This window comes from Moschus berezovskii, chromosome 8, assembly GCF_049115385.1.
Source record: "Moschus berezovskii isolate FMDL1 chromosome 8, NW_MosBer_1.0, whole genome shotgun sequence".
In the NCBI taxonomy this organism is placed as follows: Eukaryota; Metazoa; Chordata; class Mammalia; order Artiodactyla; family Moschidae; genus Moschus; species Moschus berezovskii.
Genome location: NC_142467.1, coordinates 67,995,133 through 68,021,050, shown reverse-complemented (window position 1 = coordinate 68,021,050; position 25,918 = coordinate 67,995,133). Strand labels below are relative to the sequence as shown.

At 54.0% G+C, this 25,918-nt stretch overlaps 2 protein-coding genes across 5 annotated transcripts; both read left to right on the top strand.

Annotated features, from left to right (window-relative positions):
- The first annotated feature begins 411 nt into the window (after window positions 1–411).
- SCAMP4 (secretory carrier membrane protein 4) lies at window positions 412–25,918 on the top strand. 3 transcript variants are annotated; one of them, XM_088838672.1, is made up of 7 exons: window positions 412–549; window positions 16,072–16,120; window positions 17,649–17,777; window positions 18,259–18,415; window positions 19,653–19,754; window positions 22,685–22,802; window positions 24,390–25,918. In XM_088838672.1, the coding sequence occupies exons 2-7, from the start codon at window positions 16,114–16,116 to the stop codon at window positions 24,567–24,569; spliced, it is 693 nt and encodes a 230-aa protein (XP_088694798.1). In that variant the 5' UTR covers window positions 412–549; window positions 16,072–16,113; the 3' UTR covers window positions 24,570–25,918. The 3 variants fall into 3 exon arrangements, with proteins under 3 accessions (XP_088694798.1, XP_055286527.1, XP_055286528.1); XM_055430552.2 differs by lacking the exon at window positions 412–549 and adding an exon at window positions 9,129–9,235; XM_055430553.2 differs by lacking the exon at window positions 412–549 and adding an exon at window positions 13,893–13,915.
- ADAT3 (adenosine deaminase tRNA specific 3) lies at window positions 9,148–14,780 on the top strand. 2 transcript variants are annotated; one of them, XM_088838671.1, is made up of 2 exons: window positions 9,148–9,235; window positions 13,441–14,780. In XM_088838671.1, exon 2 carries the CDS (start codon window positions 13,458–13,460, stop codon window positions 14,508–14,510), a length of 1,053 nt encoding a protein of 350 aa, XP_088694797.1. In that variant the 5' UTR covers window positions 9,148–9,235; window positions 13,441–13,457; the 3' UTR covers window positions 14,511–14,780. The 2 variants fall into 2 exon arrangements, with proteins under 2 accessions (XP_088694797.1, XP_088694796.1); XM_088838670.1 differs by lacking the exon at window positions 9,148–9,235 and adding an exon at window positions 9,872–12,082.

Here is a 25,918-nt window from a genome sequence, read left to right as displayed (position 1 = left end):
GGATCAAATCCAGGTTTCCCTTATTGCTGGGCCAGCAGGTAAGTCCCAACCTCATCTTTATTTTATCCGACTTGATTATTACTTGTCTCCTTCCACTGCTCATGAGCGCTCCTGGAGCAGGGACCTAGTCTGAGGTCTACTCCATGCTCTGTGTCCAGGGTCCAGGAAAGAGTGACTACTAATGAAGAGGGGGGCGTTTCCTTTCTGGGAGATAAAAATCTCTGAAATAGATTGTGGTGTTGGTTGCACAAGCTTGTGAAAACCACCAATCTGTACGATTTATATGAGTGAAGTATAGGCCCTGAGATTATATCTCAATACACATGTTACAAAACTTAATCATTGTACCTAAGTAATTTTTCAGTTTTTTAACTGTAAGGCCAAAGAAGCCAGGGCCCCTCCCTGTCCACCCCAGGACATCAGATCTGGCAGTCATGACCCCAGCAGGTGGAGGACCAAGAACCACAGCACATTCCCCTGGGCTCACTTGCCTGGATCCTTCTCTGCAGAGGTGGACTTGAGTCACATCAGAAAAACTCCGTTATAGAGGTAAATACAATTTAATTTCAACATATTTAAAAATCAAAATAAGGGACTCCCATGGTGGTCCAGTGGTTAAGACTCTGAGCTTCCAATGCAAGGGCCAAGGGTTCAGTTTTTGATTGGGGAACTAAGATCCTGCATGCCTTGTGGCATGACCAAAAAAAAAAAAAAAAAAGTACTATGGTTAATAATGTAGTCGAGCAACAAAGAACATTACAGAAATCAAAATTAATGCAGAAAACAAACTTATGGTTACCAAGTGGAAAACGGTGTGGGGCAGGGATAAAGTAGGGGTTTGGAAATTTAGCAAATTGTTTTTGTTGTTGTTCAGTCACTCAGTTGTGTCCCAGTCTCTGCAATTCCATGGACTGCAGCACACCAGGCTACCCTGTCCTTCATTATCCCCCAGAGTTTCCATTGAGTCAGTGATGCCATCTAACCATCTCATCCTCTGTCTCCCCCTTCTCCTCCTGCCCTCAATCTTTTCTAGCATCAGGGTCTTTTCCAATGAGTCACTTCTTTGCATAAGGTGGCCAAAGTACTGGAGCTTCAGTTTCAGCATCAGTCCTTCCAGTGAATAATCAGGGTTGATTTCCTTTAGGACTGACTGCTTTAATCTCCTTGCAGTCCAAAGGACTCTTAAGTGTCTTCTCCAGCACCACAGTTCCAAAGAATCAGTTCTTTGGTGCTCAGCCTTCTTTTTGGTCCAAGTCTTACATCCATACATGACTACTGGATAAGCCATAGCTTTGACTATCCAGACCATTGTCGGCAAAGTGATGTCTCTGCTTTTTATTTTTTATTTTTATTTTTTATTTTACAGACTTTTATCTATGCATCTACAAACATATACACACATACACAACTGTAATGGAGGATAGTGTTTTTGAATAAGATTATACAATGGCAAGCCACTCCAGTACTCTTTTTTTTTTTTTTTTTGAACAGAGGAAAATTTATACATCGAACCTGGACTGGTCACTTATGATAATATACATGCTACAATTCCATTCTCCCCAATCATTCCACCTTCACCCTCTCCCACAGAGTTCCAAAGACTGTTCTAAATGCCTATGTCTCTTTTGCAGTCTCTTATACAGGGTTCAGGTTACCATTTTTCTAAATTCCATATATATGCGTTAATATACAGTATTGATGTTCTTCTTTCTGGCTTACTTCACTCTGTATAATTGGCTCCAATTTCATCCACCTCATTAAAACTGATTCAAATGCATTCTTTTTGATGGCTGAGAAATACTCCATTGTGTATATGTACCAAAGCTTTCTTATCCATTCATCTGCAGATGGACATCTAGGTTGCTTCCATGTCCTGGCTATTATAAACAGTGCTGCAATGAACATTGGAGTACATGTGTCTCTTTCAATTCTGGTTTCCTCGGTGTGTATGCCCAGGAGTGCGATCGCTGGATCATATGGCAGTTCTATTTCCAGTTTTCTGAGGAATCTCCACACTGTTCTCCATAGTGGCTGTACTAGTTTGCATTCCCACCAACAGTGTAAGAGGGTTCCCTTCTCTCCACACCCTCTCCAGCATTTATTGCATGTAGACTTTTGGATAGTGTCTCTGCTTTTTAATATGTGGTCTAGGTTTGTCGATGCTTTCCTTCTAAGGAGCAAGTGTCTTCTACTTTCGTGGCTCCAGTCACTGTCTGCAGTGATTTTGGGATGCTGCATACATCTAAATACACACGAAACTTGGAGGAAGAGGAGGAGAAGCAGACACTGGGGGCCACCCTGATTTATGCTGTCTGACCACTTGGCATTTACCTTTGTGTGTAGTGTGAGCATGGCCTCAATTGAATCGGATTCCATTTTTCCTCCCAAATAGTAGGGGCTTTTTAACCTGGGCACTGCCGCTACTAGGGCCAAACAGTCCTGAGTTGGGGCCCTTCTGGGCACTGTAGGGCACTGAGCAGCATCCCTGGTCCCCAACTGCACCGTGCTGGGTGCATGCTCCAACTGTGGCAAATGCTGGGGAGCAAAGGTGGTTGAGGATTGCTGCTCAGGGCCTGGAGGGTTGCCCCCCTGGGGGCTCGCTGAAACACTGAAACACAGAAGGCCCGGCCTCGCCCCAAGTTTCTGATTCTGCAGGTCCGAGGATGAGCCCAGGAATCTTTATTTCTTCCTCTATTTTTGGCCGAGACATGGCAGGCCTTAGTTCCGATACCTGGGATTGTACTGGGGCCCCTTGAGTTGGAAGCTTGGAATCTTAACCACTGGACAACCAGGGAAGTCCCAAGTGTCTGCATTTCTAAAGGACCTCCCGTAGTGGTGGTGATGGGGACCGTGCCCTGAGATCCACTTCTATCACGCGGCCCCTGCCTTGGTGAGAGCAACCTTGAGTCAGATGCTGCTGCTTTCTGGCTGGGAAGCGCCAGGGGCGGTGGGCATGAATGATTTTTGGGAAATGACCCAATAACTGCATTCCCAGATCCTGAAGATGAAGCCCAGGATTTGGGTCATGCTGCCTTTGACCGGTAGGTGGCAAAAGTGCCTGCTTGATCCTGGAGGGTGGGAGAAGGGGTGCAGGCTAGGGGTTGGGGGAGATGCATGAGGGAGGGACTTGCCTACATAACAAGAAAAACGTCCCCTGTTCACATGCATGTGCTCTTTGGGCAACGCGGATTCCACAGTAGACAAATTTCCAGCCATCTTGGAGCAGACATTCTGGATAAATAAGATATCACCAGCTAGGGATTTCCCTGATTGTACAGTGGCTAAGACTCCATGCTCCCAGTGCAGGGGGTCTATGTTCTATCCCTGACCGGGAAACTAAGATCCCATATGTCGTAACTAAAGATGATGGGTGCTGCAACTAAGACCTGGTGCACCCAAATAAATGAAAGAAAAAAAAAAAGAGAAAGAAATCACCAGCTAATATAAATGCTGGAAAGACAATAAAATAAAGAATGGCCCAGGAAAGAACAGGAAGACCTGGAGATGGGTTTCCTTTTTGACACTCCACTCCCAGGTGGCCAGGGATTTGGGGAGGATCAGTTGGAATGTGTGCCTGGTGGGGTGTGTTTCCAGTCCCCCTGACAAGAGAAGAGGTCATTCTATGGCTGCAACTCAAGAACAAAGGTTTGTGGTCTTCCGAGCTGTGCCAGTGCCTGTTTTCAGCTAAGCTAGGCAGACCTCAGGATGTTAGTGGCGGGGGGGGGCAGGGGGGTGTTGGGCGGTGCACCCAGAAACCTAAGGATAAATATAAAATAATCAGAAGGACACAGATGCAGTGAAAGAGAGCTGGATGGTTAGGAGATCACATCAGTTTGCTCATCTTTAAAATGGGTTGCTAGCAGTGCTGTCTTCCAGAGATTTTGAAACACTAGATAAGATGATGTAAAGTGTTTAGAATGGTCTCTTGTAACAAATAAGCACTTAGTAGATATTAATCACTGTTAATTATCATCATTAATTTCAGCATCTGAGACCTGGCAACTCAGAGAACAAGGTAGGTTATCATTGTGTGTAAACTAAGGGTTAAAGGGCTGTGAGAAAAGAGGTTGCATTTCAGAATTTTGCAATACTTGAGTTTGCAAAGGAAACTAGTGTTTTCCGGGCTTGGGAAATTGCCAGATGACAGATGGCTGGCGTCAAAGCTATGGTTTTTCCGGTAGTCACGTACGGCTATGAGAGTTGGACCATAAAGGAGACAGAGTGCTGAAGAACTGATGCTTTTGAATTGTGGTGTCAGAGGAGTCTCTTGAGAGTCCCTTGGACTGCAAGGAGATCAAACCAATCAACCCTAAGGGAAATCTACCCTGAATATTCATTGGAAGGACTGTTGCTGAAGCTGAAGCTGCAATATACTTTGGCCACCTGATGTGAAGAGCCGACTCATTGGAAAAGACCCTGATGCTGGGAAAGATTGAGGGCAGGAGGAGAAAGGGGAGACAAAGAATGAGATGGTTGGAGGGCATCACGGACTCAATGGACATGAGTTTGAGCAAACTCTGGGAGATAGTGAAGGACAGGGAAACCTGGTGTGCTGCAGTTCATGGGGGTTGCAAAGAGTTGGACATGACTTAGCTATTAAACAACAACAGATGGCTGGTGGCTGATCTTGTGTGTGTGAGTGATAGAGTCACGGAGCCCTCTTAGAACCTGGGTAACTAGGTAAGGATTCACTTGCTGAGTGTCCTGTAACCCCTGGGAAGCAGGGGCTGGCAACTTTCCCTCCAGGCTCTCGCAGCTTTAATCTGCCTTCCCTGGGGAGCTGAAGGCAGCCCCCACAACTCATTTCCAGGAAGATCCCCACAGAGGCAGGAAGCACCTGGGTCCCATACAGATGCCCATAGCAAACTCCAAGTCAACAGGATGAAGAGCCAGATACACACAAGCCACACAACTTGGCACATGAAATGATGACTTTGGCCCCAGCCCCACAGAGATAGGGTGGCTTGGAGGGAAGCCTCTCTTCCCCCAGGACACATTTGTCGACTGCCTGCCCTGCAGAGGAGAAAGGCTAATGACTGGCAGCTGACCCAGGCTTCTGACTAACTCCAGGGTGCATTCTGCTGCTGTTAAGCTTACAGTTTGGAACCGATTCCATGGTTTTATTACTTTTCAGTGCTGGACACTAACCTGCCATTGTGAGTTTTGAGGGTCACATTACTTGTCGGGTGTGCTGGATGAAGGACCATGTCAAAACAAAAGGAACACTAGGAGCTGAAACTCTTGATTTTCAAAAGCCTGAAGTATGACTCAAAAAAAAAAAGAAAGAAAGAAAGAAAGGAAATGTATGGATACCAAGGGAGAAGGTGGGGAGTGGGATGAATTGGGAGGTTGAGATTGACATATATACATTATCGATACTATGTATAAAACGTATAACTAATGAGAACCTATTGTATAGCGCAAGCAACTTGATGCTCTATGGTGACCTAAAAGGGAAGGAAATATAAAAAAGAGGGGATATATGTATGTGTACAGTTGATTCACTTTGCTGTACAGTAGAAATTAGAACAACATTGTAAAGCAACTATATTCCAATAAGCATTAATAAATATAAGAAAGTGCCTCGCACACAAACCCAAACCAAATCCACAGGAAAGACCAAGGGTGTCCTGATTAGGTATGGCTGGATCAAGGTGCTTAAACATGTTGTTGAGGCATGGACTTCTCTTTCTCTTCAGGATCTGCCCTCTGTTGTGGCTTCATCCTGACAAGATAACTGTGGGGTGGCAACAGGTAACTCCTGGCAGCCCCAGGCTTTCACCCTAAAGAACCATGGGTGACTGCTTATATTAATATTTCTGACAGTCTCCAGGCTGACTCTCATTGGTCCAACTTGAGTCACAAGATCATTCCCCAAACCAATCACTGTGGACAGGGGGACCCTGCAGGCAGACAGGTGGGTGGGGGCCAGCCAGCAGCTGTCAGGCTGTGGAGAGAGGACTGCAGAAATCTTGTCTGTCTTTGTCCTGCAAGGAAAAGAAGGCAGGAGGAGGTAGGAAGTCAAGGACCGTTTCTTTTCCTCTCTTTTATGCTGTTCTTGTTTTTAGGAGAATTTCACACAACAAAAAATTCACCAATTTGGTACAATTTGGTGGTAGAGAAGGTACATCCACAATGTGTATAACTGTCAGTCAACTCTAATTGTGGAACATCTTTATTTTTAAATTTTTTCTTGGACATACCACACAGCATGTGTGATCCCAGTTCCCCAATCAGGAATCAAACTGCTGGCCCTTGGCACTGCAAGTGCAGCGTCTTAACAAGGGACCACCAGTGAAATCTCTAATTGTGGAACATCTTTATCACCCCAAAAGGAAACCCCATACCCATTAAGAGGCACTTCTCATCCCCTGTCCCAGACCCTGGCGCCACCATCTACTTCCTGTCTCTGTGCATTTGACTCTTCCAGTGACTTCCCATGAGTGGAATTAGACAGTGTGTGTCCTGTGTCTGCTTCTCTCACTGAGCCTCATGTCCCCAAGATTCAGCCACACTGTAGCAGGTGTCAGAATCTCCATCCTTTTCGTAGCTGAATAATAATATTCCATTAGATGGACCACATTGCGTTCATCTGTTCATCTGATGATGGACATTTGAGCTGTTTCCATCCTTTGCCTATTGTGGATAATGCTACTATGAACATGGCTGTGCAAGTACCCATTCAAGTCCCTGCTTTCCACTCTTTTCTGTCTATACTTAGACATGGAATTGCTGTATTTTGGGGTAAGTCCATGTGTAACTTTTTGAAGAGCTGTCACAATGTTTTGCATAGCAGCTGCACAATTTTACATCCCTATTTGTGTGTTTTTGCATTTTGAGAAATTTAAAACAAGCAGAAACATAGGTTGAAGAGATCCACTTTTTAGATGAAAAAAATCTAGGCATTGCTTTTAACGATATACCAATTAAAGAGCAATTTTAAAAAATCAGCAGGGAATTCCCTAGGTTCACTGGTTAGGACTCTCGCTTTTACTGCCAATGGTCCAGGTTCAATCCCTGGTTGGGGAACTGAGATCCCACAAGCTGCCTGTTGTGGCTAAAAAAAAAAGCTAGACAGGAAATTTTGGCTAGCTTGAGTGGGCCATCCAGGGATGGACCAACATTATTTTTTTGTTTGTTTGTAAGTTAAAAGCACACATCAACCTAAGTTTTAATTGAGAAAAGAAAAAGAGAGAGTGACTAGCTTCAAGTAGAATGGCTTCCCCTGATGCTGTTTCACGCAGGAATAAAGCAGGACACCAGGTGATGCTTTGCAAATTAAGAGGAGAAACACAGAGGATGGACTCTCAGGGCCCTGTAGGGTTGCAGAGCTGGGGTGTGGTGGGGACTCCAGGAGGAGGGTTCTTTCTTCCAGCCACCAGCTTTCAGACATTGGACGTATCTTGCCAGAGGATTCCTGTTTTGTTTTTTGATTCCTTGGTTTTTGAAGGAGGGGAGCAGGGGGAAAAAATGGAAAGTTTGAAAATTCCCCTCTTCAGGATCCTTTTTTTAGATCTAAATCTTTTTCCTTGTTTAGCAGTGGGGTTAAAACAAGGTCTTCCAAAGCCTGCATTGTGGACAATTGGGGAGGCTGATTTGGGGGCATCCTATGCATTGTAAAAGGAAAAGGAGTACATCAAGGTTGTATATTGTCACCCTGCTTATTTAACTTATATGCAGAGTACATCATGAGGAACGCTGGGCTGGAAGAAGCACAAGCTGGAATCAAGATTGCCGGGAGACATATCAATAACCTCAGATATGCAGATGACACCACCCTTATGGCAGAAAGTGAAGAGGAACTCAAAGGCCTCTTGATGAAAGTGAAAGAGGAGAGTGAAAAGTTTGGCTTGAAGCTCAACATTCAGAAAACTAAGATCATGCCATCTGGTCCCATCACTTCATGGGAAATAGATGGGGAAACAGTGGAAACAGTGTCAGACTTTATTTTTTGGGCTCCAAAATCACTGCAGATGCTGATTGCAGCCAGGAAATTAAAAGAGCTTATTCCTTGGAAGGAAAGTTATGACCAACCTAGATAGTATATTAAAAAGCAGAGACATTACTTTGCCAACCAAGGTCCGTCTAGTCAAGGCTATGGTTTTTCCCGTGGTCATGTGTGAATGTGAGAGTTGGACTGTGAAGAAAGTTGATCGCCGAAGAATTGATGCTTTTGAACTGTGGTGGGGAAAAGACTCTTGAGAGTCCCTTGGACTGCAAGGAGATCCAACCAGTTCATTCTAAAGGAGATCAATCCTGGGTGTTCATTGGAAGGACTGATGCTAAAGCTGAAACTCCAATACTTCGGCCACCTCATGCAACGAGTTGACTCACTGGAAAAGACTCTGATGCTGGGAGGGATTGGGGGTGGGAGGAGACGGGGACGACAGAGAATGAGATGGCTGGATGGCATCACCGACTCGATGGACGTGAGTTTGAGTGAACTCCGGGAGTTGGTGATGGACAGGGAGGCCTGGCGTGCTGTGATTCATGGGGTCGCAAAGAGTCGGACACGACTGAGCCATTTTCACTTATTCAGCGACATCCTAGGTTTTGATGCGAGGAGGACCCCCCCGCCCCCCCCCCCGCCCCGGCGTAGCCAACACGTAACCACCCCTGGGAGTTGAGGGACAAACTGCCCCTGGTTGAGACTCTCTGCTTTTAATCTCTAATTAGAATGAATAACTGTATTTGCTCATAAAATCAGCAAGTTTTGCCTGGGAGCGTCAACAGATCCTCTTCATCTACTGCAGAGACGAGAAAATAATGCTGGGGTCGGCTGGAGCCCCAGACCAGAACTGGAAGCCGACCTTAACCAGGTTTGTGGGGTCAGGATCTCTGGAGCCACGTGGCAGCAGCAAACTGCACTCTGGGAGTGATTGAAGCACATGGCCTGAACCCCTCTGCCTCAGTTTCTTTACTCTGCTGATTTCCCAAAAGGCTCCCAGGGTCCAACTTTTCCTGCCGCCCTGCTGAGTCTCGAACCCTTATCTCAGAGCTCGCCTCCCTCTCCTGCGGGTCACAGTAGCCGCGCTCAAGAAAGGGGTGGGATGAGTCGGTGGTGCGCGCGGCCTTGTGGGGATTGTAGTCCTGGCCTCGCCTCCGCCTCGCGCCGACTCCGCCCCTGGAACTACGGTCCCGTCGTGCCCCGAGGCGCCAGGCGGTGGCGGAGGCGGAGCAGGCGGGCTGGTTGCTAAGACTTCGTGAAGCGCAGCGCTTCCGCCCGTCTCCTCAGGTAAGCACACGGCCCCGGGGTCTCGGGCTTTTACGACCCAGGCTCCCGCGGAGGGCGAAGAGGGCGGGGGCAGGGGGCGCGCCTGCGGAGAGGCGCCGGCCGTGCGGGGAGCGAGGGGTTCCAACTGGCCTTGGCTCGTGCGCGCGCATCGGGCGAACGCGGGGAGGGGCGAGTGTGCGCGTGCGCGCGGGGCGGCCAGATTTCGGGACCCCTCTTTCGGCGCCCGTCGTCCTTCTGCGCGTGCGCTCGCCCCTAGCGTCCGGTGTTGAGACCCCGTGCCCTAACTGCTTCCGCTGTGCTCACGCCTCGGGTCGTCTTGGTCAGCCATCTACCTCCGTGCTGTCTGTTTGCCAGCTTTCCACCCGTTTTGGACGAAAACCCCCAATCTTTCTGTACGTGTTATTTGTGCGCGCGCCCAGTCTCTCAGTTGTGTTCCACTCTTCGACCCCATGGATTGTGGCCCTCAGGTTCCTCTGTCCGAGGGATTTCCCAGGCTAGAATACTTGAATGGGTTGCCATTTCCTTCTCTAAGATTTTCCCGACGCAGGGATCAAACCCGCATCTCCTAAGTCTCCTGCTTTGACAGGCAGATTGTTTACCACTGAACCACTTGGGAAGCCCTAAGAATTGATAATCCTTGCTGATACTCGGACACGACTGAGCGACTGAACTGAACTCAACTGAAGGGAAGTGTGAGTTTTCAAGGCCTTTTAAAATTCTGGCCTTAGGTCTGCCCCACCCCACATGCGCATGGTTCTCGATTTTTCATGCACAAAGGCCTGCTTGTAGGGTGGCTAGGTTCTGCAATTAACCAGGCAGGTTGCCCCATTAAATTAGAATTTTGTGTAAACAACAAATATATGCATATATATATGTATATGTTAGTATAAGAGTATCGCAAATGTTCCGTGGGACACATTTATGTTAAGAAATCTGCTCATGTGGGTTCACACTTAGCGGGGTGTGCTGCATGTTGTCTGGGGACCCTGCTTTGTTGGGGAGCTTGTCAGATATGGACATTAATGCACCTTCCCCCTTCCACGGGGCCAAGTTCTGGATACCGAATTTGAAGCCATCGACCGCCTCTACTGTTCAAGAGTCCAAGACTCCAACACTGGGTGTTCCTTCTGCTCAGGGCTCCCCACCCTGCTTCACCTGCTTTCCAGGTCCAGCTATGGGTCACGGCCTCCGAGGAGCCTTCCTGGAATCTGCCCTTCTCAGGGCACTGGCTCCTTAGAAGAGCTGTGCCCTGGAGTTGGCCCAGTCTCATGGATTTTCTCACTTTCTGTCCCAGCCAGGGTGGTGGTGGATCCCATTTTACTGAGGGGGAAGCTTGTCCTGGGCCTAAGGCCTGGTCTCAGCCAGGAGAATGTGGGCAGGGCCTGGACACACCCAGAGGTGAGATCAGGCCCCTACCTCTGGTTGCAGAGGCTGCCTCAGCTCACTGAATAAGCCCCATGTTCTTGATACCTTCTGGGCTTCAGGCCCCGGCACCCAGTGAGGGGACTGGCTGTTGGGGGTCCCAGCTCCCTGGTCTTTTGGACCCTCCTGGACCTTCACCACACCATTGAGCCTTCCATGGCCCTGACAGTGGGTGCCAGCCACAAAGGCTGCAACCATAAATATAAACAATTGTGGAGGGGGCTGGCCTGCACCCCATTGGAGCACAGGAACCTTTAGGAGGTGCCCTAGCTGTGGACAGCGGGAGGTAGACACACCCAGGGAAGGGCCTGAGCTGGGTGGAGCAGCCAAGTGCACAGCAGGTAGGGTGTGGGGCTGTGTGTGTGTGTGTGTGTGGGGGGGTGCACATGCAGAGCACTCAGCCAGGGTGGGGCAGTGGGGTGCCCAAAGCTGGGGTGGATGAGGGGCACCCACAGCCAGGGTGGACGTGTGGTTTTTGAGAAGGAAAAGAGGAACAGATCAGCCTTGCAGCATGCTGAGGTCCCCAGGGTTCATTTAAGCAAATCGCTGGGCATGGGGGCCATTCCTAGGTGGGCTGCAGCTCCCAGTCTGGGTGTGTCACCCTGGAGGAACCTGTGTCTCATCTGTAAAGCCCCCTCCCCCACCACGGGGCTCAGAAGGCAGAGTTGGGAGCTGTTGGCCACTGGGCCGCAGCTCTGCCCTCCCAGGTACATGGCCCTGGGCAAGTCCCTTGGCCTCTGGAAAGGGACCAGCCTGCAGCCTCCGTCCTGGTCATGGGGGGAGTTGGGGAGCCCATTTGCAGGAGTGAAGACAGGCAGTGGTTTCAGCACTGGCAGCAGTCACGAGGTCTGGGCCTTGTTCGAGGTGTGCTGTGACTCTGGTGGCTCAGTGGGTAAAGAATCCACCTGCCAATGCAGGAGATGCCCGTTCGATCCCTGGGTCAGGAAGATCCCCTGGAGAATGACATGGCAACCTAGTATTCTTGTCTGGGAAATCCCCTGGACAGAGGATTCTGGTGGGCTACATTCCCTGGGGTCACAAAAGGTCCAACATGACTGTTGGACTAAGCAAGCGTGCGTGCCTGGTGACCGCCAGATTTCCCCACCACTGCTACAAAGAGCAGCAGCTTTACTGAGATACGGTTCACATAGTGTGGGGATCACCCACATAAAGCATACTTTTTAGTGTTTTTTAGTGTAGTATATGACCATTACCTCTGTCTAGTTCCAGAACGTTCTGTCTTCCAACAGGAAGCCTGTCCCCAGGAGCAGACCCCCTCTCCCCCTCCCTCCCAGCCTCTGACAACCAGGAACCCACTCTCTGTGCCTGTGGATCTGCCTGTCCCATCAGCGGAATCACACCCTGCGTGTCCTATGTCTGCTTATCTCACTGAGCATCGTGTTCTCGGGGTCCGTTCACGTGGCAGTGAGTGTCAGGGCTTCTCTCCTTTCCATGGCTGAGGGATGCTCCCATGTGTGGAGGGACCGCCTGGTGTTTATGTGTTTATCTTTCAGTGAACACGTGGGCTTGCAAGCACCTTTTGCTGTTGTGAGTCGTGCTGCTGTGAACGCGTGTGTGTAGATGGCTATGTAGACATGTGTTTCTGTTCTCCTGGGTGTGCACCTGGGAGTGGGGTCACTGGGCCAGATGGTGGTTTTTATTTGTCCTCCCTGGAGGATGGCAGCCCCACCAGCAGCAGTCCGAGGCCAGCCTCCTGTCTCTGTCATTTGTTTTGTTTCGGTTAGACAGAGGTTGCAGTCTTGGAGGGACAAACAGGACTGTGTCTGTCTTGCCCGGGAGACAGTGGGACCTTTTGTGGCCTGGAGCAGGCTGTGGGAGCCGTTTTGCCCTGGGCACGGTGTGTGCTGGGAGCGGCTTTAGAGCCAGCACGACCAGGACCCTCCTCAGGGCCTGACCTGGCCCGGGTGTCCTGGGTACCTCAGGCGCCCCCAGCCACGCTGTGTGTTTGCTGGAGTGGTTGGTGAGGACCTCCTGTGCCCACTGCAGGTGCCATGGGCTGAGGAGTGAAGAGTAGGCTGCGTTGCAGCAGTAAGGGCCAGGCTGTGACACGGTCTCAGCACACCTCGTCCATGGGAAAGAGGTGGGAGGGGTTGGTATGATCCCAGACACCGCCAGGGCCCCGGGCTCTGCAGCCCTGGCACAGAGCTCCCCTGGAGCCACATGAAGGTCATCTGTGGCCCATATCTGCTGTCATCCAGGGCAGCCCTGATGAGTAGGAATATAACGCGAGACGTATACATGACATGAAATGTGTAGAAGGCACGTTTTGGGAAACTACAAAGAAACGGTTGAACTTAACCTTAATCATACGTTTATTTAACCTGGGACATGTAGAGTATTCCCACTTCAGCCATGTAGTCAACACAGCCATCCCTCGGCATCCATGGGGAACTGGGTACAGGGCCCCCATGGATAAGAAGATCCAAGGATCTCAAGGCCTTTGAATAAAGTGGTGTAGTGAGTCGGTCTTCTGTGTCTGTGGAATACAGAAAGAGACTTAACGAGACAGTTACGTTTTCTCTTTTGTATTAAGTCTCTGGGATCCAGTGTGCATTTTTGCTCATGGCACTTCTCAGTAAAAAAAGGGGGGAGAGAAAAGACAACCAGACAAGGGCGGTTTAAACTGCAAACACGGCGTTAGTAAGATGTGAGTGAGAGCACGACTGCTGGTGACTTGGCACGCTCCTGGGACGACCCCTCCAGCTCACCAGGCCCCCACATGGCCCAGGATGATGCCCTGCTCCGGTCTCTGTCTCCCACAGTCAGAGCCCCACTGAGGATGGACCCCGCCCCGGGCATCATGGAGCTGCGCAGAGATGCAAAGGCCGGGAGTCCCGAGCAAGAACCGCCGTGGCAAGCCCTCCCGGTTCTGTCAGAGCAGCAGTCTGGGGCCGTGGAGCTGGTGCTGGCCTATGCTGCGCCCGTCCTGGACAAGAGCCAGACCTCACGCCTCCTCAAGGAGGTGTCAGCAGTCCACCCGCTGCCTGCGCAGCCTCACCTCAAGAGGGTGCGGCCCAGCCCTGACCCCAACCGCCCGCACTCGCTGGAAATGCTGCTGTGCCTGGCAGGGCCGGCCCGGGACTCGCGATCGCTGGCCGAGCTCCTCCCGCGGCCGGATGTGGACACCCGTGGCCTGGGGCAGCCCTTCCTGGTGCCCGTGCCTGTGCGGCCACCCCTGACCAGGAGCCAGTTCGAGGAGGCGCGCACTCACTGGCCCACGACTTTTCACGAGGACAGGCAGGTGACCCGAGCCCTGGCTGGATGCCTCTTCTCGGCACAGGAGCGGGCTGCGATGCAGGCCCACATGGAGCGGGCCGTGTGGGCTGCACAGCAAGCAGCCTCAAGGGGATTGAGGGCTGTGGGTGCGGTGGTGGTGGATCCGGCCTCAGGCCGCGTGCTGGCCACGGGCCACGACTGCAGCAGCGCCGCCAGCCCCCTGCTGCATGCTGCCATGGTGTGCATTGACCTGGTGGCGCGAGGCCAGGGCTGCGGTGCCTACAACCTGGCGCCCCACCCTGCCTGCTCTTTCGCGCCGGCTGTCCGCGCCGGCTCTGTGCACAAGCTGGATGAGGATGAGGACGGGCTCCCCTACGTGTGCACTGGCTATGACCTGTACATCACCCGCGAGCCCTGCACCATGTGCGCCATGGCCCTGGTCCACTCTCGGGTGCGGCGTGTCTTTTATGGGGCGCCCTCGCCTGACGGCGCACTTGGCACCCACTTCCGCTTGCACGCCCGGCCTGATCTCAACCACCGCTTCCAGGCTTTCCGCGGCATCTTGGAGGCCCAGTGCCGCCGACTGGACCCCGACGGGCTGGATCCCAAGGCATAGGCGCTAGCCCGGACCCTCCTTGGCTTTCCTCACATCACCAGGGGCCTTTGCCCTGTCTCAGCTCACGAACACTCATGCTGTTTCTGTTGGCACACTGGGGGGCTTCCCTTTCTGGACAAGGTCTTCCTCAAAGTTGGGCGGAGTGGGGGTCCAGCTGGCCGAGTAGTCGGGTACCTTCAGACCCAGGTGGGCCCCTGGGGTCACCAACATTGTGTCCCCTTTTCTCAGGTGTCAGGGAACAGCTTTGACATGTGAAAATAAACAACTTAAACCAGGTTGGTGTCTGTTAACAAAGGTGTGAGGCCCCAGTGGCCGAGAGTCCCTGGGTCAGGGTGGCCATTTTCTCTGATATCTGGATTTGCAGGGGGAGGTGAGCTGCTGAGTGGAGTGTAGGCAGGGAGGGGCCCCAGAGTCTGGATGGCTATGGCTAGAGCCTAGGGAGAGGGCCCACCAGCCTGGATATTGCTGGCTGCATCAGTCTCCCATCCTTCCCAGGTGCCCAAAGGGTCCCTGGAGGGGCCAGTGGGGGTCTGCCTGCCCTGGAGTGGTTAGCCCTGGAAGCCATGTGTGCGGGACTCTGAGCAACAAACGTGTGTGCTGCAGGTCCCTGAGGCATCTGTGCCTTGAGCTCCCATCCCAGGGCTACTGCTTGCCCATGGGGGCTGGGCAGGTGGAGGGTCTGCTGTAACCAGAGCAGTGGATGGCTGGTGGGGCCTGAGGCAGGAGGGCTGGGCTGGGCCAGGCTTCAGGTCCCAGAGGGAGGCCTTCTCTGAGCTGGGGCCCGGGGGTGGACCTGGGGACTCTCAGTCATTGGATCCTTCCCTTGGACCCCCTCCATGTGGGGCTCTGCACCTGCTCCAGTGCCCAGCGCTGGGGGCTGTTCAGGCTCAGCTGTGCTGGTTGGGTACCAGGTGTGGCCACGTGGCCTGGCCCACTTCCTAGAGAAGGTAATGTCTGTCTCCTAGGTCCTTGTACAACTGGCGCCTCTGTGGTGCCTCCTGCTCCATGACACGGGCTCCTGGACTTCTCCTGGGCAGGGCCTCTGGGTGCCTGGGTTGCAGTGGGGTCCTTGGCCTTGCAAAAGCTCATAGGGGCAAAAGCCATGGACCAGAGAGGTTGTGTAATTTGCCTGAGGTCACACAGCAATGAGCGTGGACTCAGTTTTTGGTGACTCGGAGACTTTGTGGCCATAGGAAGTGTGCAGAGCCATCCATGGATAAAGGGAAAGTTTGGGGGTTGGGTGACTAACACTTCCACTTTTGTGGGGGAGTTGGGGGAGGACAAGGCAGGAGGGCAGTAGTGGTGGGTCACTGGGACCCTTCACCCAGATGCCTCCCCCACATCAGTGGCAAGCTGCCCGGGGTGGGGGTGGGGGGCTCTGACATGTGGTGACCAGGGTCACACATGTGGGGCTGTGTTGGCCTTGAGCCAAGAGCCCAGATACCCCTCTGGATGCTCTGGTGGTTAGGGCAGCAACTGCAGTGGCCCCTGGAATCACAGGTGGTGTTGGGGTCACCCTGCAGTCATAGGGACCCCCTGACTGTGCCTGTCTCCCCTCCAGGTGGCTGCAGGCTTCTACTCCCACCCTGTCTTCACAGCGGAAATGTCAGGTGAGTCCCACCCACGCCCCGCAGTGGGGGGGGTCCTGGCTTCTCTGGCCGTCTGGAAAGTTCCCCAGGCAGCTGGGCACACTGTGACCCCAGGAGGGGCACAGCCTCACTCTCCTCCCGGGATGGGAGTCGGGGTTGTTCTGGCCACTGGACTGGACAACAGGGTGACAAGTCCGCACAGTGAGCATCTGGCCCAGCCAGCAGAGCCCATGGGGCACCCGTGTCATTGCTCGGACATGGAGCTGAAGTGGGCGGCTCTGGGCAGCACTTTGTTATTGAGCTATGGTCTGTCCACTGCCCACCAAGGTGGCACAGGTGCTAAAGAGGGCCCATACAGAGACGAGCTCGGCCCCTGGACCTTGGAGACATGTAAGACGGAAGCATTCCATGTTGGAAAACAGGAGTCCCAGGACTTCCCTGGTGGTCCAGTGGTTAAGACTCAGCTTCCACTGCCGGGGGCCTGGGTTCATCCCTGGTCAGGGAACTAAGATCTTACAAGCCTCGCAGTGAGGCCAAGAAAGCAAAAACCCCATGGAGTCCAGACTCCAGGAAGAGGACCCAGTGGCAGGTATGGCTGTGAGATGAAGTCATGTTGGAGCAGGGTGGCCCTGAGATAATGGTGGGACAGGCGTCCTGAGATGGAGGAGACATGGGCACAGACACAGGGAAGCAGGGAGGATGGGGTGGAGGCTGGAGGGACAGGTTCACAACCCTGGGGCCCTGTGACACTGGAGCTGATTGTCCAGCCTCTAGAATGGAGCTGGGACAGACCTCTGTCCAGTCAGGCCGCCCAGCCTGTGGTCCTTTGTAATGGTAACCCCAGGGGGCTCCCACATCCCAAGTGCCACAACCTGCCCTGGAGTCAACAGTGTCGATATGTGTGGACCCTGCTGTTGAATCTTCATGTGTGCCTGTGACTGTCGTAAGAAATCAGCACAGACTCAGATACTTAAATGAAGTTTGTTCTGGGACTTCCCTGGAGGTCCAGTGGTTAGGACTCTGTGCTTTCAGTGCTGAGGGCTCGAGTTCAATCCCAGGTGGAGGGCTGGAGGAACTAAGATCCTGCATGCTGTGTGGCGCAGTCAGAAACTAAGTCCATAAATAAGTAAATAGAATTTGTTCTCTGACAGTCCTGAGGTCAGGAGTCCCACATGGGTACCACAGGGCTAAATCCAGGTGTGGGCAGGGCTTGTCCCTCTGGAGGCTCCCCCCTTTTTCAGCTTCTAGAGGTGCTGCATCCCTGACTCGTGGCCCCTCCCTCCATCCTCACAGCCAACAGCTCAGCATCTTCCGTTTCTGCCTCTGACCTTCCCCCTTCCCTTTTGTAAGGACCCTGTGATGGCACTGGGCTCCCCAGGGAATCCAGGATCATCCCGTCTCAGGGGTCTTAGCTTAATCCCTCTGGCAAAGTCCCCTCTGCTCCATGAGGTGATGCACCCACAGGTCCCAGGAGCAGATGGGCACAGCCCTAGGGCCACTACAAGCTGACTGCAATGTGAGTCTTTTTCCGCCCCCCTCGTCCCTACAGGAAAGGAGAACAACTTCCCCCCGTTGCCCAAATTCATCCCCCTGAAGCCCTGCTTCTACCAGAACTTCTCTGACGAAATCCCTATTGAGCACCAGGTCCTGGTGAAGAGGATCTACCGCCTGTGGCTGTGTGAGTCAGGGGGAGGGGTGCACCACCCAGAGACCCAGGCCCAGGACAGCCCAGCCCAGGACTTGTCTTGAGCTGGGAGCCTAAGGGTTTAGTAATAAAGCTTTCCAATGAACTTCTCTCATGGCTCAGTGGTAAAGGACCCGCCTGCCAATGCGAAAGCCACAGGAGATGTGGGTTCAGTCCTGGACTGGGAAGAGCCCCTGGAGGAGGGCGTGTCAACCCACTCCAGTGTTCTTGCCTGGAGAATCCCATGGACAGAGGAGCCTGGCGAGCTATAGTCCATAGAGTTGCAAAGAGTCAGACATAACTGAGTACACACATTGATGATCCTTGTCCAGAGTGGATGGAGCAGGTGGGCAGCTGCACAGAGCCCTGGCCCCCAGGCCCTTCTCTGGCCCCAAGGTCCCTGTGCTCGCGGGAGCCACACCCCAGCGGTAGGGGGTGTCCCACTCAGCGCCCTCTCTCTCCTCCCCTCCCCTAGTCTACTGTGCCACCCTGGGCGTCAACCTCGTTGCCTGTCTTGCCTGGTGGATTGCGGGTGGCTCAGGTGCTAACTTTGGCCTGGCCTTGCTCTGGCTGCTCCTCTTCTCGCCCTGCGGCTACGTGTGCTGGTTCCGGCCCGCCTATAAGGCCTTCCGGTGAGTTGGGGCAGACCCCACCCTCCAGGGGCCCTTGGGGAGTGTCTGGGGTTGATGGCTCAGAAACGAGCAGATGACCTCACTGTGCACGCCCCTCTCTGGGCCAAGTCCTGAGAGGGGTGCACCCTGATCTGCAGCTGCCGCCTGGCCCAGGTGTGAGCATGCCTCTTTCTCGTGTTTGGGTGACACTGTACTGGGGTCCACAAGCAACGTCCATCTCTCCCTGTTTTGTTAATGACTTTGTTGACATACTGTACATACCACTCAGCTCACCTGCTTAACAGCTCGGTGTTTCTAGTGTTTATACAAAGCTGGGCAGCCAGCATGTCTAGTTCCAGAACAAACCAACAAGAAACCCCATCCCCATTAGCACCATGCTAACCCCCCCAGCCCCTGACAACCAGGAACCCACTCTCTGTGTCTGTGGATCTGCCTGTTCTGGATGTTTCCCATCAGTGGGATCACTCTGCGTGTCTTTCTGTGTCTGCTTCTCTCACTGAGCATCGTGTTCTCAGGACCTATCCACGTGGTAGCGAGTGTCAGGGCTTCATCCCTTTGGGTGTCTGAGTGATGCTCCCATGTGTGCAGGGACCAAGTGGTGTTTCTCCATCATCTGTGGATGGCGTTGGTGTTGCTGCCCCCTTCTGGCTACTGTGAATCTTGCTCTGTGGCTTTCACCTCAAAGCGGCCCTCTGCACTCAGACGTGTGCTATGTCTGCTCCATGTGGCCCCTAATCCCAGACCCTCAGTGGGAGTCAGGTGGGGCCCCTGGGGCCCTTTGGAGACAAGAACCAGAAACCTGTCCACTTGTGCTGAAGCGAAAGGGGCGCTGTGGCTTCAGGTCCCAAGCTGATTCCAGCAACTGTGTGCAAGAATGGGGACCCCCCTGAGGGCTTCGGGGGCAGCCCAGGAGCAGCCCTGTGCCGCAAGGCCCCCGCCCCTCCGCCATCCCAGGCCTCCCCTTGCTTGCCCTCTCTGTGAGCCCCCTGCAGCTTGTCTTGTCCAGGGCAGCAGGGCATCACAAACTCACCACGAACCTATCAGATTGACCTTAGGGTACCAGCAGGTCCTCCTAAATCCCCTTCTGGTGAGGAGCGTGTCAGGGGTGTCCTCCTGGGGGCGGGAACCCGAGGTGCGGTGGGGCAGGGCTACCCTGCCTGGTTGGCCTGGGCCCCGCACTGCCTCCACTCCGCCCTCTCCTCCAGCATTGGTAACAAAGCTGTTTGCTTCCCTCTAGATCCGACAGCTCCTTCAACTTCATGGCATTTTTCTTCATCTTCGGAGCCCAGTTCGTCTTGACCGTCATCCAGGCCGTCGGGTTCTCGGGATGGGGCGCGTGGTAAGCTTGCGGGGTCAGCCATGGGGACATGTGTCACGTGCAGGACAGACATGAGCTCAGGGTGAACACTGTGGCCAGGACACCAAAATGCCAATGGCTGGACGAGGGCGAAGTCTGCTCCTTGCTCTTGTAAACCCCCTACCCTGGGAGGTGCCACGTTGGCAGCCCGTGCACAGTGGTTCTCGTGTCAGTCACCCGGCCCCCGGGAGAATGGCAGACATGTCCAGCTGTGTGTCTCCGGGGTCAGAGAGCAGCTGGGAGGTCCATGCCCCACCATCTGGGAGAGGCATTTTCCATTGCTTCCCATGTGGCGCTAGTGGTAAAGAACCTGTCTGCCCGTGCAGGAGACATGAAAGAGGTGGGTTCGATCCCCGGGTTGGGAAGATCCCCTGGAGGGAAGCATGGAAACCCACTCCAGTATCCTTGCCTGGAGAATCCCATGGATGGAGGAGCCTGGCGGATACAGTCCATAGGGTCACAAAGAGTCAGACGTGACTGAAGCGACTTAGCACTTGCTAACACATGAGGTGTCTGCCGCTGCTATAGTGAATTATTAAACGTTCAGTGATTTGAAACAAACTTTTCATCTTAAGTCCCGGGGGTCAGAATTCATGTAACCCACAGGTTGGCAGGGCTGGTCCTTCCAGAGAGCCACCTGCTCCAGTCCGGGTGGCCGCAGTCCTGCAAGTCCCCTCCAGGGGGAGGTGGACAGCATGGGGGTCCACGGTTGCTGTGGAGCTACAGGGATACCTGGCCAGTCCTGGGCCCTGGGTATCCATCCCTCCCCACTGGCCCCAGATTTCCACCATCCGCTGGGTGAACACTTCCCTGTCAGTCCATTCAGAAGGCCTTTTAAAACCTGTGAGATGTCTTATGTGTAAAAGACCACAGTGCTGCTTCACACTAGGAAGCAACAGTGACAACAGAGGCTTAGACCTGTCCATCCTGCCCGCTTGTGACCTTTTCACATGGGGCTTCTTCGCGGTTTGCGGATCTGGGGTAGAGCATCCACCCTGAGCTGCCTCCCCCCCTGTCTTGACGGCCTCGCCTCCACCAGATGTGGTGGGCACAGTGCCCTCACCCACAGCGCTACTATGTCAGGCCTTCCCCTTGGGGTCCCTGTGGCTTGTTAACAGTTGGCCTTTGTGGTTGGTCCACATTGAACTCCAGGTGGGGTGGGGTGTGCACCCTCCGTGACTGGGGCCCCCACCGCCTGTCCTTTCCACAGTTGGGGCTTCCTTGAGGTGCCTTCCCAGCCCAGAAAGGCAGCCGCTTAGGTGCACGACTCAGTAGTCTCTGTGTTTATCTGGTGGAGGTTTATCACTGTCTCCAGTTTCAGAACATTCCACCACCCTAAAGTGAAGCCCCATCCCCGTGAGCAGTCCCTTGCTCATCTGCTAACAACCAGGAACCCACTCTGTGTGTCTGTGGATCGGCCTGTTCTTTACAGTTCCCACCAGTGGAATCACACCCTGTGTGTCCTTCTGTGTCTGCTTCTCTCACTGAGCAAGGGTATTGTCAGGGTCCATCCGATGGTAGCGAGGGTCAGGATTTTCCCCCTTTTGGTGGCCGAGCTGGTGGGATGCGGTGTGTGTGTTCGTTTGTCGTGGGTGGACCCCTGGGTTCTCTGCTCTGCTGTTGCTGGTAGTTCTTCTGTGCAGTGTGTACAGCTGTCTGTGTGGACATGTGTTCTCAGTTTTCTCTGCTGGATGCCCAGCTGTGGAACTTCTGGGCTACATGGTAACTCTAACTTCATCAGAGCTGCCAGACCCTTCCCTGGCCTTTGCAGTCTGCATCCCCATCTCCCTGGCTCTGGCCCCTTGAGCTCCTGGCTGAGTGGCCCTGGGGGAACACCTTATACCCTCATCCCATCTCCCTTATCTCCAGGTCTGTCATCTTCCCAGACCCCCAGCTGTGCTTACACTCCCTCAAAGTGCAGAGCAATGTGCATTTGTACACGAGGACGTCCCTCCTGGCTTCACGGAGGGGCGAGGCCTGTCCACGTGTGTGTGTGTGTGTGCATGTCCAGCAGGTTGTATATCTGTGCACATGCACGCTCACACACACTTTATCTTTTTTTTTTTTTTTGCTGTGTGATTTATGTGATCTTAGTTCCTCAACAGGGGATTAAACCTGGGTCCTGGAAGTGAGAACAGAGAGTCCTAACCCCTGGATACCAGGGAATCCCCTGCACACGTTTCTGTAAACTCTCTCTGGAAGTGTACTTAGCAGATGAGGGATGCCAGTTCCCTTTGGGCTGGGGAGTGGCGTTGACAGGAGAAAGGCACCTATTGTGTGTTTTTCTAAGCTTCCTGAACTGTGTGGTTTTGTTACTCACTAAGAAAAAACATTCTCAGAAGTACTCTTATTTCCTGCCTCCCCCCACCCCACCCCCAGCCTGCCTGGACACCAGATTCATGTTCTTGCACGTGTGGGCTCAGGATCTACCCCAGACCTTTAACTTTCTCTGTTTTCTCATCTGCTTAGTGTAACTGACGTTCATGCTTTGCCCACCCAGTGGGTGTTTAGATCATCCTCAGATTGTCCTCATTACAAACACTGGATGAGTGAAACAGTTGGGGGAGAAGGATATGAATGTTTAACCCTTGTTATGGGTCAGACCCCATTGTGCTCCAGAAAGGGCACAGCCCAAACTGACAGAGTAGGGTTCTTTCTTCTGTCCTCCGCATAACATGTGTTGGGACAATGGTGTGAGAACGAGACCTCTGTCTGACTTGCATGTCTTTGTGGGTGGGTTTGAGCATTACTCCCTAAGTATACTGGCCCCATGGTAGTTCTCATGGGAATCCCATGTCTCTGCTGGCGGGTTACTTTTTTCTTGTTGATTTGCCATAGCTCGTTACATATGAGAGGTAGTGGGGCCGTCTGACGGTCCTGCTGGCTCCCACACACGTTCTCGCCCCTTGCAGTGGTTGGCTGGCAGCCATTGGCTTCTTCCAGACCAGCGTCGGGGCCGCTGTGGTCATGCTGCTCCCAGCCATCATGTTCTCTATGTCGGCTGTCATGATGGCCATCTTGATCATGAAGGTGAGTCCTCCAGCTCCTGGGATGTTCCACTTCCTCCCTCACATCCTGTTCTCTGACCTCCCAGCCCTGGGACTCATCCTGGCTTGTTTTAGGAGCAAGAGGCCAAGTGCTGGCGAGTGAAGTGAGTGCTGACAGCAGGGCAGACTGCAATCTGGGCCTCGGACTGCCTTCCTTCCTGCCCACGTAGCCTTCCAGGGAGGAGGGCAGACAGCGCCATGTGGCCAAGGGTGACCACTTCCACATTGGGATGGTTGACTGTCTGCTGGAGTCCCCACAGTGTGTGTCCCAGAGGGTTGTCCACACTGCTGATTCAGCCACCACCAGCCACGTGCTGCTGGTTACAGTTAAATCCAAATGAAGTGAAATTAACTAAAACTGAAAATTCACATCCATTGCACTACCCTAATACTGAGCGCTCATGCTTTGAAAGGCTGGCACTGTCTGTCTCCACCATCAGGCCACTCCCTGGATGGCCCTGCTCCAGGTGCCTTAGGCAGCAGTGGGAACATGTGCACTGTGGTCTGGGGCATTGCCACATGGGGGTTGTCCTGGGACCACGCCGAGACTGATGGATGGCAGTGCACCTGTCCGGCCTTCCTGGGTGACCTTCTTGGCCCTGTGCCTGGTAGCCTGCTTGGGGAGGCTGGACCTGCCCTATGCTGCAGCCTGACCAGCAACTCCTGAAGCCTGGGTTTCAGGTCCCTCCAGCCACCTTGTTGCAGGGTCCCAACTGTTTCTCAGGTTTCCAGGCCTGGGCTGTTCAGCTGGTCCTGGGACTGTCTGGGAGGACAGAGGGGTACTTGTTCCCCCGATGTTTGCCTCCAAAGCCCCCTGACTGTGTGGACGACGTGAAAGGGGTTGGGGGATAACCAGTGCAGAACAGACCCTGGAAGACTTGGCCAGAGGCCAGGATGAAGGCCACACAAGGTGGCTGTGGTTCCGGCAGGGATGTGTCACGGCAGAAGGGAGGGGCTCCCGAGCCAAGCAAGCCCCCCAGAATAGGGCCACCCCGTTGGAGTCCCCTGTACCACCCCAGGTTTGGGAGTTCACCGGGAAGAAAGAAAGATGAATTCTGGTGGGGAAGGACAGTACCGTCAGCTTTGCTAGTCAGGAGCCTCAAGTTAAATGAATTCAGTTACGGGATTTGCCAGACTTCCAGAAACAGCCCAGCCCCACATCTGAGGAGCCCTGCCTTCCTGGACGGTGCGGGGACAGTGGCCTATCTGCCTAGGCCTCTGCTGAGGACATCATTGAAGAGAATGGTGTCACCCTGTTGGTGACCTGGGGGTCCCGGGTCTGACGTGGCTGAGGGAGGAGTTGCCAGGTCTCAGACCTGCCCCGGACGAGCCCCTCCCCTGGAAGAAGCACTTGTGCCGAGTGTTGCGGCTTGGCTGGGACAGTGGAGACCCTTGGGGACAAGCCAGTAGCAGTCACAGTGTAGGTGTGGCCCTCAGAGCCCCCCGCCTCAGCTTCTGCACGTTTTCTAAAGTCCTTGGAAACGCTGTCATGTTAGTCACGGTCGGTTAAGAAAAGCCCCTCCTTGCACGCGAGCTGAGTGGCCTCCCAGCATCATCCTCACCCCCGCAGGCGCACAGCATCTACCGAGGGGCCGGCGGGAGCTTCCAGAAGGCACAGACGGAGTGGAGCACGGGCACCTGGAGGAACCCGCCATCCAGGGAGGCCCAGTTCAACAACTTCTCGGGGAACAGCCTGCCCGAGTACCCCACCGTGCCCAGCTACCCGGCCAGTGGTGGCCAGTGGCCTTAGGGGGAGCCAGCAGCCCTGCTGCCCACCCACCGCTGGCCCACCTGCCCCTCACCGTCTACTCCCACCACCTTGGGTTTGGTGAGGCCCCCCCGCCGCAGCTGAGAGGGCAGCTCAGGGGCTCTAGGCGACCCGAGCCCACATTCATCTCACTCTTGAGGCAGGGCTCCTCGCCAGCTCTGCCCGGAAGCTGTCTGGTCACTGCCATCCGGCAGGACGCCCCCCATAGTCTGGAGCACAGTTTGTCATGGCGACGTCCACTGTGCTGCAGCCACACCCTCTCCCTCGGGGTTGCGGGGAGCTGACCGGGCCGCCCCTCTCAGAACTGATGACATGGAAAAGGGCCCAGCCCAGGTCCACCCCTTACAGCCTCCGTCTAGGCAGTTGCTCCTGGCCCAGTGACTTGAAGAGGGAGGCTGTTCAGGCACCAGGGTTCTGTGTCTGGTGGGAGGCTGAGGGCCTGGGTGGTGGCTGGTCCTCTAGTGGGCAAACCCACAGGGAGGCCCAGAGGCTGATTCGCCACCTCTGTCTCGTGATAGGAACTACTGCTCCCAGTCTGTCTGTCCATTGGCAGCTTGCCTCCAGCCTCCCCGTCTGGGGCCACGTTTGTCCTATGGAGGGGTCTCAGAACTGGGACCTTCAGGCAGAACCTCATTGGAGCCTGTGGTGGAGGGGGAGGGAGCCACCAGCCTGCCTTGCTGGAAACAGATGGCACACAGGTGCATCTCTTTGAGAGTGGAGCCCTTCCCCTTCTGCGGGGCAGGAGCTGGAGTCCCCAACTTGAAGGACAAGGACGAGGGAGAGTCAATAAGTCTGTGCCTTATTAGGAATCTGAATCCCTGCCCTCTCCTTCCCACATAAGCAGCCAGCACCTCTGTGAGGGGAAGTGCCAGAGATGCCGCCCAGTGTCCTCTCGGCCCTTGTGGGCTAAGCCCCGGGTGCCCTGACACTGCCTTTTGGCTCCCAGCCACCTGGCTCTCGGGACAAGCTGTACTTTCTGCCCCACTGGCCGCAGGGTCTCTCCCCGAGGCTGCCCGCTGTGCCTGCTTGCTTGGCTACTCCTGCTGAATGCCCTGTGGTGCCTGAAAGTGGCCATGGCTGTGAGAGAGCAACGGGGTCTGGGGCCCAGATGGGAAACCAGGTCCCCTCACGTCCCCAAGGCCACCTCCTGTGATGAGGCGAGCGTTGCGCTCCCAGTGGGGCCAAGCCTCCTGTGTCTGGGGCGCTGCTTTTGATGGCGCTGAGCAGGTAGTAGGGTACGCCCACAGTACCCACCCCGCCCCCGCTCACTGCACATTGTGGTTTTTGTTACGTGAAAATATCCAGGAAATAAAGACATCCTTTGTGCATCA

Coding starts and splice junctions, on each gene's coding strand:
- ADAT3 (XM_088838670.1), top strand. CDS start 12,031: ATGTCTGCTTATCTCACTGAGCATCGTGTTCTCGGGGTCCGTTCACGT. Junction 12,083..13,440: donor CGGGGTCCGTTCACGTGGCA/GTGAGTGTCAGG, acceptor TGTCTCCCACAG/TCAGAGCCCCACTGAGGATG.
- SCAMP4 (XM_088838672.1), top strand. Junction 18,416..19,652: donor CCCGCCTATAAGGCCTTCCG/GTGAGTTGGGGC, acceptor GCTTCCCTCTAG/ATCCGACAGCTCCTTCAACT. Junction 22,803..24,389: donor TGGCCATCTTGATCATGAAG/GTGAGTCCTCCA, acceptor TCACCCCCGCAG/GCGCACAGCATCTACCGAGG.